General features: G+C 43.6%; 1 protein-coding gene across 1 annotated transcript in view; it reads right to left on the reverse strand.

The window, feature by feature from the left end:
- Positions 1–18,088, reverse strand: part of LOC139417482 (sushi, von Willebrand factor type A, EGF and pentraxin domain-containing protein 1-like) — a 171,971-nt gene that overhangs the window by 84,970 nt on the left and 68,913 nt on the right. Inside the window, exons 4-6 of the mRNA XM_071166761.1 lie at positions 4,360–4,518; positions 2,663–2,842; positions 596–775 (exon numbers count right to left, since the gene is read on the reverse strand). Of these exons, the coding sequence (XP_071022862.1) occupies positions 596–775; positions 2,663–2,842; positions 4,360–4,518 (519 nt within the window). The remainder of the gene's footprint in view (positions 1–595; positions 776–2,662; positions 2,843–4,359; positions 4,519–18,088) is intronic.

The raw sequence follows: 18,088 nt of genomic DNA on the forward strand, positions 1-18,088 counted from the left end.
AGTGGGTTTTTAGTGGGAAGAGTTGGGGTAGAGTGGGGGTTTTAGGGGTGAGAGTGGGGTATTAGATGTTTGAATGGCAGGAACCTGGCTACCAAAACCACTCCCTTTTCTCAGGATAAATAGCTGCGAGAAACCGGTAAATTATAATCAATTATTTATGTGAACAGCATGGTGTGAAATGTAACTGTTAAATGAAATGCAATGTCTAAATCTGGCTTCTCTACGGCCTCTGCATGTCTGTTCAGGGTGTGGATGCACGTCTCATTTACCCATCTCCATCTGGCCTGTTTTTTCATTGTAAAGATTATTGTGTTAATTGCAGCTGCAGAGTTTTAAAACAGACTATCACTCAAATATATAGCTTTAAATCATTACACGCGCGAGCACTCTCTCGCAGTCTTTCACTCTCTCTCTCTCTCTCTCTCTCTCTCTCTCTCTCTCTCTCTCCATAACCTCCATTCAAATTGCATCCAAAATAGATAACCCCGTTCTAGATAACCCTGTTCTAGATAACCCTGTTCTGGATGCTATGTTTTTAGTAGGGTACAGTGGGGTTTTAGGGGGAGAGTGGGGTAATTGGTTCCTGCAGGCTTACCCACACACCGTGGTTGGATCCCGCTCCACAGTGAGTCGGCCTGACAGCTGAGCCTGGTGTCTCCCTCCAGCCTGTAGCCCTCTGCACAGCGAATCTCGCACTCCGCCCTGTAGGAGGCGCCACCCTCGCTGCAGTTCATGTGTCCGTGCTGGGGCGGTGATAGGGCGGGACAGGAGCGCACTGTTGTTGAAACAGAGAAACACAGAGGAAATCCTAGATACTGGTCGGTCTAACCGCAATGACAAATTTACAGTATGAAAAGAGGGTGTGAGAGAGAGAGAGAGAGACAGAGAGAGATTTTTAAAAAGAGAGAGGAACCAAGTAGCAGAGATGGAAGGAGATACAAAATTGAAATGGAGGAATGAAAAAAGAAGAATGATTCATCTGTCTAAAACATTAGCTAAATATTTTCTGAGAACTATCATTTGCTCTCCTGCAAAATCCCTTAATAAAAACCTTGATCCTGCAGGGCTGGTCCGTGTCAGCCTGAGGTCTAGAAGAGTGTGTTTAGTGTGTTGGTTTTCAGCACCACTGAGAGACAGGCTTTTAGGAGACCCCCTCCCTGATGCCTTAACTGGCTGGGAGGTCCCGCACTGGAACTCATGCAGACACAGAGAGGCAGACAGACAGAGAGACAGAGAGACAGACGTCGAGGCACACATATACACACACAGGAAGGCACACAGGCAGTGAGCCAAGCACACACACACACGCATGATCTCAATCCTCAGAGGATACGTTGACACACCAGCCAGACAGTCTCCATACTAACTCTACACACCATGCCCAAACTTAACAAGCCCTCTTACTAACTATATACAATGTGTGTGTGTGTGTGTGTGTGCGTGTGCGTGTGCGTGTGTGTCCGTGCGTGCGTACGTGCTTGTTTTGTGTACAGTATGTGCGTGTGTGTTTTGTGTACAGTATGTGCGTGTGTGTTCTTTGTATGTGCGTGTGTGTTTTGTGTATAGTATGTGCTTGTGTGTTTTGTGTACAGTATGTACGTGTGTGTTTTGTGTACAGTATGTGTGTGTGTGTTTTGTGTATAGTATGTGCATGTGTGTTTTGTGTACAGCATGTGTGTGTGTGTTTTGTGTATAGGATGTGCGTGTGTGTTTTGTGTACAGTATGTGCGTGTGTGTTTTGTGTACAGTATGTGCGTGTGTATTTTGTGTACAATATGTGCGTGTGTGTTTTGTGTACAATATGTGCGGGTGTGTTTTGTGTACAGTATGTGCGTGTGTGTTTTGTGTACAGTATGTGCGTGTGTGTTTTGTGTACAGTATGTCCGTGTGTTTTGTGTATGTGCGTGTGTGTTTTGTGTACAGTATGTGCGAGTGTGTTTTGTGTACAGTATGTCCGTGTGTTTTGTGTATGTGCGTGTGTGTTTTGTGTACAGTATGTGCGAGTGTGTTTTGTGTACAGTATGTCCGTGTGTTTTGTGTATGTGCGTGTGTGTTTTGTGTACAGTATGTGCGTGTGTGTTTTGTGTACAGTATGTCTGTGTGTTTTGTGTACAGTACGTGCGTGTGTTTTGTGTACAGTATGTGCATGTGTGTTTTGTGTACAGTATGTGCGTGTGTGTTTTGTGTACAGTACGTGCGTGTGTTTTGTGTACAGTACGTGCGTGTGTTTTGTGTACAGTATGTGCATGTGTGCGTCTCCATGATAGGCCGATGTAACTCACAAATGTTTAAGAATGTGTTGAAACATCAGAAGGGTTAGGGTTAGAGGGACCATTAGAAAGGTTAAGGTTAGGGTTAGAGGGACCATTAGAGAGGTTAAGGTTAGGGTTAGAGGGACCATTAGAGAGGTTAAGGTTAGGGTTAGAGGGACCATTAGAGAGGTTAAGGTTAGGGTTAGAGGGACCATTAGAGAGGTTAAGGTTAGGGTTAGAGGGACCATTAGAGAGGTTAAGGTTAGAGGGACAATTAGAGAGGTTAAGGTTAGAGGGACAATTAGTTGTCAAGGTTAGAGGGACCATTAGAGGGGTTAAGGTGTGTGTGTGTGTGTGTGTGTGTGTGTGTGTGTGTGTGTGTGTGTGTGTGTGTTCTACCACCCTCTCACCTCTGCAGCTGGGCGGAGAGCCTGACCATGTCCCGTCTGGCTGGCACAGTCTGATGCCGCTGCCCTGCAGGTCGTAGCCAGGCTGGCATCGTACCCCGCAGGCAGCATTGAACTGGTTATTACACACATTCTGGATGAAGAAACCATTCTCTGGGGGAGACAGCTCAGGGCAGTACACCACTGGGGATGGGGAGAGAGATGGATGGAAGGAGAGAGAGATGGGGAGAGAGATGGATGGAAGGAGAGAGAGATGGGGAGAGAGATGGATGGAAGGAGAGAGAGACGGGGAGAGAGATGGATGTAAGGAGAGAGAGATGGGGAGAGAGATGGATGGAAGGAGAGAGAGATGGGGAGAGAGATGGATGGAAGGAGAGAGAGATGGATGGAAGGAGAGAGACGGGAAGAGAGATGGATGGAAGGAGAGAGAGACGGGGAGAGAGATGGATGGAAGGAGAGAGAGATGGATGGAAGGAGAGAGACGGGGAGAGAGAGATGGGGAGAGAGATGGATGGAGGAGAGAGAGACGGGGAGAGAGATGGATGGAAGGAGAGAGAGATGGGGAGAGAGATGGATGGAAGGAGAGAGAGATGGATGGAAGGAGAGAGACGGGAAGAGAGATGGATGTAAGGAGAGAGAGATGGGGAGAGAGATGGATGGAAGGAGAGAGAGATGGATGGAAGGAGAGAGACGGGAAGAGAGATGGATGGAAGGAGAGAGAGACGGGGAGAGAGATGGATGGAAGGAGAGAGAGATGGATGGAAGGAGAGAGACGGGGAGAGAGAGATGGGGAGAGAGATGGATGGAGGAGAGAGAGACGGGGAGAGAGATGGATGGAAGGAGAGAGAGATGGGGAGAGAGATGGATGGAAGGAGAGAGAGATGGGGAGAGAGATGGATGGAAGGAGAGAGAGACGGGGAGAGAGATGGATGGAAGGAGAGAGAAAGGGAGGGAGAGGAGAAACATGAAAAAGACTCAGATTTCCTCTATTTGATACAAAAGCCCAAATGCATGAACACGCACACTCAGTTATTATACTGCACATGCACGCACATGCACACACACAAACACACACACACACATTTGTTTTACTATGCTTGTGGAGACCCAACTATTGTTTCCCATTCAAAGTACTATTTTCCCTGACTCCTAAAACCTAACCCTTAATCCTAAATCTAACCCTAAATTTACCCCCCTAAGGCTAAGATAGCCTTTTTCCTTTTGGGGAGCGGGAAAATGTCCCCACTTGTCCAAATGATTCTTGTTTCACTATCCCTGTGAAGACTTCTGGTCACCACAAGAAGAGTAAAATAAAAGACACACACACACACACACACACACACACACACACACACACACACACACATACAGCCCTCAAGCCTTGGTATTGAGGCTGATCCCTGCGGCAGATGCTTGGTTGTGGTGAAGCCTAAGGGCTTTGGGAACGTTAACTCCCTAGGGAGTTCTGCCGGTTTCCCAGATGCAGATTAAAGGGCAATTCCACTACTTTTTAATAATGAATATGAGGTTGAAAAGTGGTGGAATTGGACTTTAAGCCTCATTCTGGTTTAAAAGGTTATTTCAAGCATTCTCCATTCAGTATGCTTTTTAGTCCAGGGCTCGGCCTAGCTGGTGTCTGGGAGAACGGCCCTAAGTGTCTGACTTTGGAAGTGTAGCGTGGACAGTCTGGAGCCTCATACCTTCACAGGTCTTCCCCTGGGGCCTGTAGCCCTGCTTGCAGACACAGTCGCTGCGTGAGGTGCTGCTGGGCTGGGAGGTGTGGTGCTGGTCAGGGCAGGGCAGGCAAGTACCCAGGCCTCCAGGTGTACCCTCTGGCTTGTAGGTGCCAGGCGGGCACGCTGTACAGAGGACGCAGATACTCAGTGTTAGCCTCAACACAGATGACACTAGCCTAGAAATGTAGTTAGTTGCCAGGGTTGGGGTTAACTCCATTTCAATTCCAGTCCCACTGAAATTCCAATTCCAATTCTCTTCAATGCTTCCATGCTTTTGAATTAGGAACATTTGGAATTGGAGATGGAATTTGGTTACTTTCTGAATTGACTGGGATCGAACAGGAATTGACCCCAACCCTGTTAGTTGCATGTAAAGGAAGGACCAGTACAGACAGTATACACACACAGATGCAAAAACCTGTCCATGACCATGAGCATGAGCAAATTCTGAAATCACGGAGGTGGATAATACTTCTATTAACTTGGCAATTATGCTTTGTGTTAAAAGCACCTGAGACTGATCAGGAAGCTAGGGGTCAGGACGCTAGGGGTCAAGAATTTAGGGGTCAGGAAGCTGTCTGGCTGTAGAGCTACCGAGCTTGTTTTCAAACATTCCTCCATCGACTAAATCAGGGCTGCCCAATTCCCATCCTGGAGGGCTGAAACACTTCTGGGTTTTTTCTACCTAGTAGTCAATTGCACTCACCTGGTGTCCCACATCTTAATCAGTCCCTGGTTAGAAAGAGAGAATGAAAACCGGAAGTGTTTTGGCCCTCCAAGACCGGAATTTGGCAGCCCTGCACTATATGATCCTCACAGAAGAAGATGGCCGTCTCAATGCATCCCTCGTGTTATAGACCAATTGTGTTATAGAGACCAGTTGTGTTATAAAGACCAGTTGTGTTATAGACCAGTTGTATTATAGACCAGTTGTGTTATATAGACCAGTTGTGTTATAGACCAGTTGTATTATAGACCAGTTGTGTTATATAGACCAGTTGTGTTATAGACCAGTTGTGTTATATAGACTAGTTGTGTTATAGACCAGTTGTGTTATAAAGACCAGTTGTGTTATAAAGACCAGTTGTGTTATAAAGACCAGTTGTGTTATAGAGACCAGTTGTGTTATAAAGAACAGTTGTGTTATAGACCAGTTGTGTTATAGAGACCAGTTGTGTTATAAAGACCAGTTGTGTTATAAAGACCAGTTGTGTTATAGAGACCGGTTGTGTTATAAAGACCAGTTGTGTTATAAAGACCAGTTGTGTTATAGACCAGTTGTGTTATATAGACCAGTTGTGTTATAGACCAGTTGTGTTATAGAGACCAGTTGTGTTATAAAGACCAGTTGTGTTATAGACCAGTTGTATTATAGAGACCAGTTGTGTTATAGAGACCAGTTGTGTTATAGACCAGTTGTGTTATAAAGACCAGTTGTGTTATAGACCAGTTGTGTTATAAAGACCAGTTGTGTTATAAAGACCAGTTGTGTTATAGAGACCAGTTGTGTTATAGAGACCAGTTGTGTTATAGACCAGTTGTGTTATAAAGTCCAGTTGTGTTATAGAGACCAGTTGTGTTATAGACCACTTGTGTTATAAAGACCAGTTGTGTTATAGACCAGTTGTGTTATAGACCAGTTGTATTATAGACCAGTTGTGTTATATAGACCAGTTGTGTTATAAAGACCAGTTGTGTTATAAAGACCAGTTGTGTTATAGACCAGTTGTATTATAGAGACCAGTTGTGTTATAGAGACCAGTTGTGTTATAAAGACCAGTTGTGTTATAGACCAGTTGTATTATAGACCAGTTGTGTTATATAGACCAGTTGTGTTATAGACCAGTTGTATTATAGACCAGTTGTGTTATATAGACCAGTTGTGTTATAGACCAGTTGTGTTATATAGACTAGTTGTGTTATAGACCAGTTGTGTTATAAAGACCAGTTGTGTTATAAAGACCAGTTGTGTTATAAAGACCAGTTGTGTTATAGAGACCAGTTGTGTTATAAAGAACAGTTGTGTTATAGACCAGTTGTGTTATAGAGACCAGTTGTGTTATAAAGACCAGTTGTGTTATAAAGACCAGTTGTGTTATAGAGACCGGTTGTGTTATAAAGACCAGTTGTGTTATAAAGACCAGTTGTGTTATAGACCAGTTGTGTTATATAGACCAGTTGTGTTATAGACCAGTTGTGTTATAGAGACCAGTTGTGTTATAAAGACCAGTTGTGTTATAAAGACCAGTTGTGTTATAGAGACCAGTTGTGTTATAGACCAGTTGTATTATAGAGACCAGTTGTGTTATAGAGACCAGTTGTGTTATAGACCAGTTGTGTTATAAAGACCAGTTGTGTTATAAAGACCAGTTGTGTTATAGAGACCAGTTGTGTTATAGAGACCAGTTGTGTTATAGACCAGTTGTGTTATAAAGTCCAGTTGTGTTATAGAGACCAGTTGTGTTATAGACCACTTGTGTTATAAAGACCAGTTGTGTTATAGACCAGTTGTGTTATAGACCAGTTGTATTATAGACCAGTTGTGTTATATAGACCAGTTGTGTTATAAAGACCAGTTGTGTTATAAAGACCAGTTGTGTTATAGACCAGTTGTATTATAGAGACCAGTTGTGTTATAGAGACCAGTTGTGTTATAAAGACCAGTTGTGTTATAGAGACCAGTTGTGTTATAAAGACCAGTTGTGTTATAGACCAGTTGTGTTATAGAGACCAGTTGTGTTATAGAGACCAGTTGTGTTATAGACCAGTTGTGTTATAAAGACCAGTTGTGTTATAGACCAGTTGTATTATAGACCAGTTGTGTTATAGACCAGTTGTATTATAGACCAGTTGTGTTATATAGACCAGTTGTATTATAGACCAGTTGTGTTATAGAGACCAGTTGTGTTATAGACCAGTTGTGTTATAGACCAGTTGTGTTATATAGACCAGTTGTGTTATAGACCAGTTGTGTTATAGAGACCAGTTGTGTTATAGAGACCAGTTGTGTTATAGACCAGTTGTGTTATAAAGACCAGTTGTGTTATAGACCAGTTGTATTATAGACCAGTTGTGTTATATAGACCAGTTGTGTTATAGACCAGTTGTATTATAGACCAGTTGTGTTATATAGACCAGTTGTGTTATAGACCAGTTGTGTTATATAGACCAGTTGTGTTATAAAGACCAGTTGTGTTATAGAGACCAGTTGTGTTATAAAGACCAGTTGTGTTATAGACCAGTTGTGTTATAGACCAGTTGTATTATAGACCAGTTGTGTTAAAGAGACCAGTTGTGTTATAGAGACCAGTTGTGTCATAGAGACCAGTTGTGTTATAGAGACCAGTTGTGTTATAGACCAGTTGTATTATAGACCAGTTGTGTTATAAAGACCAGTTGTGTTATAGAGACCAGTTGTATTATACACCAGTTGTGTTATAAAGACCAGTTGTGTTATAAAGACCAGTTGTGTTAAAGAGATCAGTTGTGTTATAGAGACCAGTTGTGTCATAGAGACCAGTTGTGTTATAGAGACCAGTTGTATTATAGACCAGTTGTGTTAAAGAGACCAGTTGTGTTATAGAGACCAGTTGTGTCATAGAGACCAGTTGTGTTATAGACCAGTTGTGTCATAGAGACCAGTTGTATTATAGACCAGTTGTGTTAAAGAGACCAGTTGTGTTATAGACCAGTTGTATTATAGACCAGTTGTGTTATATAGACCAGTTGTGTTATAGACCAGTTGTGTTATATAGACCAGTTGTGTTAAAGAGACCAGTTGTGTTATAGTGACCAGTTAGCGACCAGTACGGAAGGTCAGAAAATCGCTAGCTCCAACTATAATGGATAGGCTATACTGAATCAGAACTGTTTGTCAAACCACAATGCATGAATTTTGACAAAATTTGAAGTTGGCAATACACAGTTGTGAAGGGAGCTGTACCATCTCGCTCCAGGCCATGTATGGGTGAAGGACAGAAAACACTGTGGTAGCTTGTTGAGACCAGAACACACAGAGCAGTGTCCTAGAGGATACATGATGTTGATCTGACTAATCAGTATTTAGATCTAATTTACTACCCAACGCTAAGCTGGAGGTGGTCATTTTCTGTGTTGTCTTAGTGCCAAGCTGTAGTCTGGAGAGGGGCCTCTAACTCTCTCTCTCTCTCTCTCTCTCTCTCTCTCTCTCTCTCTCTCTCTCTCTCTCTCTCTCTCTCTCTCTCTCTCTCTCTCTCTCTCTCTCTCTCTCTCTCTCTCTCTCTCTCTCTCTCTCTCTCTCTCTCTCTCATGCCCTAGTGCTTGACAGGGGCCAGGCATTGGATCCGGATGCTCCGTGCCAACACACACTCATTCCCCACCTAAACACACCAGGGTCGGCCAAGCAGCGTTAACCGCCGCTCGACCAGTAGCCTGGCACAGCCTGGAATAGCCTCCTCCCTCTCACCCACATCAAATACACACCAGCTATGTGTAGACTGTACTGCATGTGGATATGTCTGTGTGTGTGTGTGTGTGTGTGTGTGTGTGTGTGTGTGTGTGTGTGTGTGTGTGTGTGTGTGTGTGTGTGTGTGTGTGTGTGTGTGTGGGTGTGTGTTTGATCTGATACAGCCCATACATTCTCATCCACCTTCAGCCTCATAAGCAAGCAGCAGAACCTGAAGGGTAAGTGTCTGAATGTATTTGAGGCCCCTGGATCCCCTTTTACAGCCTCCACTTATAGTTGACAGGAAACACAGTTATTTATGAACGAATAATATTTCACTTGTAGTGAAACAGTAGAAATACTGTTTTAAAGTTACATTTTAATTCCTGGACTGGAAACTTGGTTGGCTGGTTTAGGTAGACACGGGGGTTAGTAACAGACCTAATCTCATATCCATAAAGTGTCTCAATGTGTGCTGAACTAGGATCTGTTTGGCTTTTCAGATTATAATGAATAGACAGAGGTGACCTGATCCTAGATCAGCACACCAACTCTGAGACACTTTCTGAATACAAACCTGGAAGTCAGTTTTCTCTACAGGGGGAGAGTTCCGAGGGGCCAGACCAGGCTCTCGTTGAAACACACACTGTGTACCGGGAGCGAGAGAGAAAGAAAGAAGGAGGGATGGAGAGAATGAGAGAAGGGAAAGAGAAAGGTAAACGAATACATCTTAAAACGCCAAAACGAAAGACGGTGTTGGAAAGAAAACGTTGTGAATTTCCTAAAGGTGTACCAGACGCACTGTGATAGATGAAATATGCTCAGAAATAACGGACCTTAGACCAAGAAGACCAACTGAGAGTCGATTTGAGACTGGAAAAGACTGATAGAACCCCTGAAAGTGAATTAAGAGCAAGCACATCTGCTTCAGCCCCCAATGACCCACAAAGAGACTGATTTCCATCTTTTAGTGACAAGTCCATTGACCCCTGACTCCTATGGATACGGTACATTTGGTCAGGAAGTAGGCCGTCAAGGGTCCAGTCCAGATTATCTGTGAATTGGAGAGAGTGCGCCCAGGCCCAGGTTAAAATACCTCACAGAGCGGAGCACAACGGGCCTTCAACCCTACATGTGTGCTTTCAAACTCTTACTATGCATGGTTAGAATGGTAACAATATCTACAGAAAGAGGAAAGACAATATACGTTTTACATTTAAATCCAATGAAAATGTGTGTGAGATATCAATCCCCTAAACATACAGGGGCATGGTGTAGGCCTAAGAAGTCAGGAGGATGGCAGGAGGGCTGCAGGAGGATGTCAGGTGGATGGCAGGAGGATGGCAGGAGGATGGCAGGAAGATGACAGGAGGATATCAGGAGGATGGCAGGAGAATGTCAGGAGGGCTGCAGGAGGATGTCAGGAGGATGGCAGGAGGATGGCAGGAGGATATCAGGAGGATATCAGGAGGGTGGCAGGAGGGCTGCAGGAGGATGTCAGGAGGATGGCAGGAGGATGTCGGGAGGATATCAGGAGGATGGCAGGAGGGCTGCAGGAGGATATCAGGAGGATGGCAGGAGGTCTGCAGGAGGATGTCAGGAGGATGGCAGGATGATGGCAGGAGGGCTGCAGGAGGATGGCAGGAGGATGGCAGGAGGGCGGCAGATAGCCTAGCAGTTAAAAGCGTTGGGCCAGTAACTGAAAGGTTGCTGCTTTGAATCCCCCCAAATCTGTTGATGTACCCTTGAGCATGGCACTTAACCATAATTGCTCCTGTAAGTCTGCTAAATGACTAAAATGTTAATGTAATGATTAACATGTGCATCACTTTCAACTAAACAACGTACAGTACCAGACAGATTCATCGACATCATTTCTTGCTCATAAAATGATGAAGTAAGCCATTTAGTCTAGCTCGTGAACTAACCGTAAGGGCCAAAGAAGTCACTCAAGAAGCCAAAGAAGTCTAGAAATCTTCTCTGGAGACCATGGGGAGCCTGTAATCCATTAGTGGGATCTCAAACAGACAAACGGAAACCCTGAAAGTGAATCCAGAAGAATACCCAGCACATCTCCGCATCTCAGTCCCCAATAACAGTGACAGATTTGCTGAGTCTAACAAATTCCCCCCTTAGCGAAAAGGCCACCAGCGTTTTCCTATAGTCTGTGTCTCTATCTTCCTATGTGGGGAGCAACTGGGGAATGTACAAATCATTGCTATTCTGTTGGATGTCTTAAAATAACCTTAGTTATCTTTAAGTCTTGATCAAATGTACAATACAAACATATGTTAAACTTAATATCTACTGTTGCACAGGCGCAAACCCTGTGGTCTTTCTTTAAAAAATGGGGATTTTGTGTTTCCAGATACAATGCATTCGGAAAGTATTCAGACCCCTTCCCCTTTCTCCACATTGTGTTACACTATAGCCTTGTTCTAAAATGGATTCAATCATTGTTTCCCCTCATCAATCTACACACAATGCCCCATAACAACAAAGTGAAAACAGGTTTTTACATATTTTTTTCTCATATGTATAAAAAGAAAAAAAAACTGAAATACCTTATTTGCCTGTAACACAAGACTAACAATTTAGACAGAACAAGTCAAACATAAATCTGAACGCTCCAACTCTGGACCGCAGCCACACCACTTGATTCCGTTGGTTTGGTTTTAAATCCCTGTTTTTTTTAACAAAGATTTTTTTAAAACATTCACATGCAAGGACACTTTCAATTCTTAACATGACTTCACGTTTAAGACCTCAATCTGCCGCTGCAAATGTGCAGCCAACCAGGGGGGAAACAGTCAAGTGTACATTCACAAAGAACAAGGCACTGTACAGATGGCGGATCTTAATTTGATCACTCTTTTGATGCTGATATTTTTCTGCACGGCAGGAAACACAAACTTGTAGTGTATTCAAGGTTTAAAAAGGCTTAAAAGAAAATTGTATTTTCACTTGAGAACTTGATACTTGATTTGCCCTAACATTTTCTGTTTCTGCAGGATTTGTTTTCCTGCTATAGCAAACTGGCTTAAATTAACAACATATTGTACACACCTCAATGTGACATATTGTCTCTAGATCGGCAGAATAGTTCATACCAAATGGAAAGTCAACTGATACAGTGGACAAGTTAAGTTTGAGTATACAGCACTACTTCCTAGTGTCGTGTCTTTGGCTATGCCGGATTAAGTGATATGACATGCTATTCTATGAAATAATTTCTCCGTAATTAATATTATCTGATTGAGTTAATCATGTAGAGAGTCGGGCACCACAAAATAATATTTATGGAGCTGCTATCTTCCGAATAAACTCTTAAAGACCTAGTAATATTTTACATCAACAGCAGTCAATATTAATCGTCATCTTAATTCAGTCTCATCTGAAAGTTGTAAATTCTTGGTTATCTGCACGAACCCTGGCTAACAATTTGAATCAGCAATACAAAATTGGGTTGAATTATTTATTTACTAAATACTGTACCTAACTAATCACACAGAATTACACATACACATCATTGAATCATAACTAACAAATTACGTCATAAAGGAAAACGTCCCTAGCGGGCGGAACAGATATGACAGCTGGTTACACAAAAGAAAAGGGGCTGGGTTTGAGTGAAAGAGCGGGAAGACTGAGGAACAAAAGGCGAAGCTGTGCTATCGTAAATACAGTATCTTATGCATTCTAAATTACCGCCCATTTGGAAAAGGAAAATGCAATAAATATTTACTCTGAGCTCCGCTTCGGTAGGTTGGTGGTAGATGGAAGGCCGTGTTGCCCAACCGAGTCCTTTGAAGAATGTCTCTGCTGTTAAATTGGATACGTTGTAGTAATGTTGTTGTGTGGTAGACGGGATACTCTGTCTGTTCCTTTCTAACCTGCATTTACAGCTGTGGTTGCTAACTCAACGGCTAGGAGGTATCACTTCTGTAGTGAATAAGAGTTCAAAGTTCATGCCATTCGCAACCAAAGCTCACGCTGATGTTGGCTTCGTTCTGTAGTTATTATCTGAACCATTCTGACATCGGACCGTCGTCCTCACGTCCTCGGAACAGGAGGTTATATTGTCGTAAAGGGCTTATATAGGAAGGGAGAGGAGGGCGTGTTTAAAAAGTTTTATAGCCCATGTTCCTTCACAGGGGCGGACCACTGATTGAGCAGAGCCCATCTTATGAAAACCCAAATCTCACATTTTAGAAGCTAAAATCACATTTCATCCCATCACGAATAATTTCAAATTCAAACATTTAAATTGAACAACAATTCCATGTGAATCCGATAACTCTGATGTGTAGACATTCCATTGTAGAGTTTATGTCATCTTATCATTGATGAGAATGTCTCAGATGACAACCGAACTGACATCATATTCATTAAGTACCACCGCATATGTTCAATTGGTCGGATTACCAGAATATAGTTAATTTCCCCCCACCTTCTGATGTTCCCAGAATCTCTATGTTAACCAAGGGTTTTGCAAATGTAACCTCAGTAGGGTAGAGAGAGGAAAAAGGGGGAAGAGGTATTTATGACTGTCATAAACCTACCTCCCAGGCCAACCTCATGACACTAGGATCATACAGTAGGTCATAGGTCAATGCAGTGATCCTAGTGAAGACACAAAAGGACCACACCTACACACACACAGACACTTCAAGCCCCCATCACTGGCCCCTCAGTCATTTTCTCAGTCATCAACAGTGACACCTGTGACCTTTCGTGACAGGTTGCATTGACAACAGCACACACGCCCACCACTCCAAAATCAAACAAAGGCCTTGTGAAATTCTGAGGCTGTAGCTAAAGATAATGACTCTAGCATGGCATCATATTAAATATTGAATAGCTCACTATGTGTTTATGCTAGAGACTTACTGTTTCTGCATTGGCTGCAGCTCAATTCTCTCTTTCCGCCGATATAAAGTTTAAACCTATTCCTGGAGCTTGTTGAAAGTGGTGTTTTCTACACAGAGGATCCGGACAAGAAAATTGTCACAAAATCGTCTGTAAAACCCTAGCATCTGCCAAGTCCCCAACAACCGGATGTCCTGGTTTTCAGGGGAAATGGAAAGAGAGCCTGTGATGCAACTTCCTCTTCTGAACGTTAACAAGGTGACACTCCATTTTAACTACTCCTCCACATTTACTGGATTGGTTGAACAGTGCAGAAGAGAACCTCCCCCAACATTTTTTTCTTCTCGTCACGACCAGTATGTAGAGGATCTAGTTTCAGGTGTTTTTTTTACGCCTGCTACGTTCGGTAAGTAAAACCTGAACAGTTTAAGCTAGCGTCTCTCACGAACAAAACAGTGTCATATGTTTTGCTCTACAACATCCACAAGCAGTCGTCTGAACTTTCAGACACCCAAGTCCTAATTTCGAAAATGTGTTCTCACAAAACCAAGTGTCCGGACCGAACCGTTTGAGTTACAAACTAATAAGTCACCAACATCGACAGGTAAACACTCACTCACTTGTTTTGCTCTATGACCTACACAAGCGCAGGGGAAGGTAACCCTGTAAGAATGGCACAAAAGTTAACAAGGTGTAAAAAGTGCCATAAACAAAGTGATTGAATATGGCAAAAAAAAACTTGCAAAGTTCTCCAAGATATAGGAAAAACACTTCAAAACCTTATTCCTCTTGAAACATTTTTGTTTTGTTTTGCAATTTATGAATGTGTTATTCAATGCGTTTCTATGGGCTATAACAGTAAAGGCCAAATTCAATATTTTATCCCCCCCAAAATATATACAATATATACAAAAGTATATGGACACCCCTTCAAATTAGTGGATTTGGCTATTTCAGCCACACCCGTTGCTGACAGGTGTATAAAATCAAGCACACAGCAATGCAATCTCCATAGACAAACATTATCAATAAAATTGCCTTACTGAAGAGCTAGTGACTTTCAACATGGTACCGTCATAGGATGTCACCTTTCCAACAAGTCAGTTCGTCAAGTTTCTGCCCTGCTAGAGCTGCCCCAGTCAACTGTAAGATCTGTTATTGTGAATTGGAAATGTCTAGGAGCAACAACGACTCAGCCGCGAAGTGGTAGGCCACACAAGCTCACAGAATGGGACCTCTGAGTGTTGAAGCGGGTAGCATGTAAAAATTGTCTGTCCTCAGTTGCAACACTCACTACCGAGTTCCAAACTGCCTCTGGAAGCAACATCAGCACAAGAACTGTTAGTCGGGAGCTTCATGAAATGGGTTTCCATGGCCGAGCAGCCGCACACAAGCCTAAGATCACCAGGCGCAATGCAAGGCGTTGGCTGGAGTGGTGTTAAGCTCGCCGCCATTGGACTCTGGAGCAGTAGAAACACTTTCTCTGGAGTGATGAATCACACTTCACCATCTGGTAGTCCGATGGACGAATCTGGGTTTGGCAAATGCCAGGAGAATTCTACCTGCACAAATGCATAGTGTCAACTGTAAAGTTTGGTGGAGGAGGAATACTTCTCTGGGGCTGTTTTTCATGGTTCGGGATAGGCCCCTTAGTTTCATGGTTCGTGCTAGGCCCCTCTCCTATTTCAGCATGACAATGCCCCTATGCACAAAACGAGGTCCATACATAAATAGTTTGTAGAGATCAGTGTGAAAGAACTTGACTGGCCTGCGCAGAGCCCTGACCTCAACCCCATCAAACACCTTTCGGATGAATTGGAACACCTACTGCGAGCCAGGCCTAATCGCTAAAAATCAGTGCCCGACCTCACTAATGCTCTTGTGTCTGAATGTAAGGAAGCAGGTCCCCGCTGCAATGTTCCAACATCTAGTGGAAAGCCTTTCCAGAAGAGTGGAGGCTGTTATAACAGCAAAGGGGAGACCAACTCCATATTATTGCCCATGATATTGGAATGAGATGTTCGACGAGCAGGTGTCCACATAATTTTGGTCATATAATGTATATGTATATTTTTATACCTACAGGAGTCCTAAAGTTCAAAATCAAATAGCTAAAAGATCCAAGATATGACTATCTTGAAAAAAATACTTATGTTAGCATTGTAGACATTGCGAAACCAAGGGCTTAGATTTAGAGCCATAGAGAACTATTGGTATGTCTTAGGAGGAGGGAGGATACCTCTGCCCATCTGGCCAGGAACAGAGCATCTAGGAGGGGAGACTCATGGAAAAAACCCTCTTTCGGATCTCTCTCTGGACTCTTCTGACTGGATAGGAACTGTCGTCCAACATCTGTCTTTCAGTCCCTGTTTAGCTGTTTAGCTGCTTACTGCATTTCATTCCCATAGCAATCTGAGTTTACCCAAATTGTTACTTACCTCTGCTGGATTTTCAAGGCCAGCCTGAACTATCCTGTCTTGCACATTACAGGCGTGTCCCAAATAGCACCCTATTGCCTATACAGAATACAAATATAGAGCCTCTGATTAAAAGTAGTGCACTCTATAGGGAATAGGGTGCCATTTGAGAGACAGCCGATGTTTCCTGTTTCCAAGACACAGAGTTAGTCCAATGTGAGAGCAAAGCAAAGCAAGGCAACCACAAAACAAAAGCCAAAACACAGGTTGTTCCAAGATAATGAGTTACACAATGGGTCAGTTTGACTTTAAAGGACGATCTGTGCTGAGAAATATGAGAATAAAATGATGACGAAATCAACAGAAAGGATTACACTCAAAACTGGCCTTACTGTAGCCCCTGGACATATTCATATATAAACCTCATTAGTATGTTGGCTAAGAATGTTTTTATACTTCTTAGTTACGTGATCTGAAGGATGACTTGGGGGAATTAGAAAGCACACACACACACACACACACATTTTAAATACTTTATTTGAATCCACTAATCAAATTGACAAAATTAGGATCCTAACATTTCAATGGTCCCTCTGTGCAGGGCACTGAAGGATACAGAAAGCACCTACTTCTCCAAACAGCTAGACTGCCCACAACAGCTGAAACAGAGCAGTAACTAGCCAATTGCTTTGCCCTAGTTTTTGTCAGGCCCGCAATCTGGAGGCCACGCACTGCAAGCCTGTGTATGTGGCCGAGACTGCCAAATATCAGCACCACCAGCTGGTTCACCACCCGAGGCTGTCCCAGTGCTACGAGGGGCTGGTATTTAGCTTCTCGGCAAAGGCCTGCTCCATGTGCCGTCAAATGAGCAGCCCCCTTCCAAAACGAGCCCCTCCCTTTGTCAACAACAACAATATCTGGTGCATTTGACACACAGGAAAACACATCATCAACATCGAACCAGCTTCCCCTTACTCAAGAATGTTTATGCACGTCTGCTGTTGGTGAGACCACTTGTCTCACCTCGCTGGCTATCATGTCAACACACACACACGCGCCCACCCACACACCCACGCCCACACGCCCACACACACACGCGCCCACCCACCCACACACACACACACACACACACACACACACACACACACACACACACACACACACACACACACACACACACACACACACACACACACACACACACACAACCTAAACAACAGGAGGTGTTAACTGACTAGAGAACATGGACACTAAAAGGCCAATCCCTCTGGTACAACACATTACATATGCAACACACACACACACACACACAAAAAACACACACACAAACACACATCACTGTCTGTCACAGACCCTCACCAAGCTTCTCTACACACTGATAGGTCTAGGATCGACACACACACACACACACACACACACACACACACACACACACACAGTAACATGCATACATACAGTAGCACATGCAAAGATTCATGCGCACGCACACACTCACACGCTTCCTCCCTTGTGGAACATTCCTGTTTTAAGAGTAGGGGTGTAGACAGGCCGGGGTGTCAAGAATGGACAGGGGGGTTCATGGGGGGTGGGTTGGCTCTGAGTTCAGGCAGAGGAGCTGTGTTCACTCATATGGGCCCTGGATTTGACTGATAGGGGACCCAGAAAAGACATGATGGGGAAGAGAGTGAGAGAGAGAGAGAGAGAGAGAGAGAGAGAGAGAGAGAGAGTTAGAGGCTAGGATAGACCAACAGAGAGAAAGAGGGAGAGATTACACACAGAGTGTATGAGATTGAGAGAGAGAGAGAGCGATAGAGAGAGAGAGAAAGAGAGAGAGACAAAAAAAACAAGAGAAAGAGATGAAAGGAGATGAGAGTGAGAGACAGAGGGAGAGAGGTCCTTGTTCCAGAGTGCAGATGCTAACTTCCTGAATCCTCCCCCCATGATGACCCCTGCCCCTGGGCCTCAGATGGAGTGTGTGACCCTC

The sequence above is a fragment of the Oncorhynchus clarkii genome, chromosome 9 (genome assembly GCF_045791955.1).
Source record: "Oncorhynchus clarkii lewisi isolate Uvic-CL-2024 chromosome 9, UVic_Ocla_1.0, whole genome shotgun sequence".
Lineage (NCBI taxonomy): Eukaryota > Metazoa > Chordata > Actinopteri > Salmoniformes > Salmonidae > Oncorhynchus > Oncorhynchus clarkii.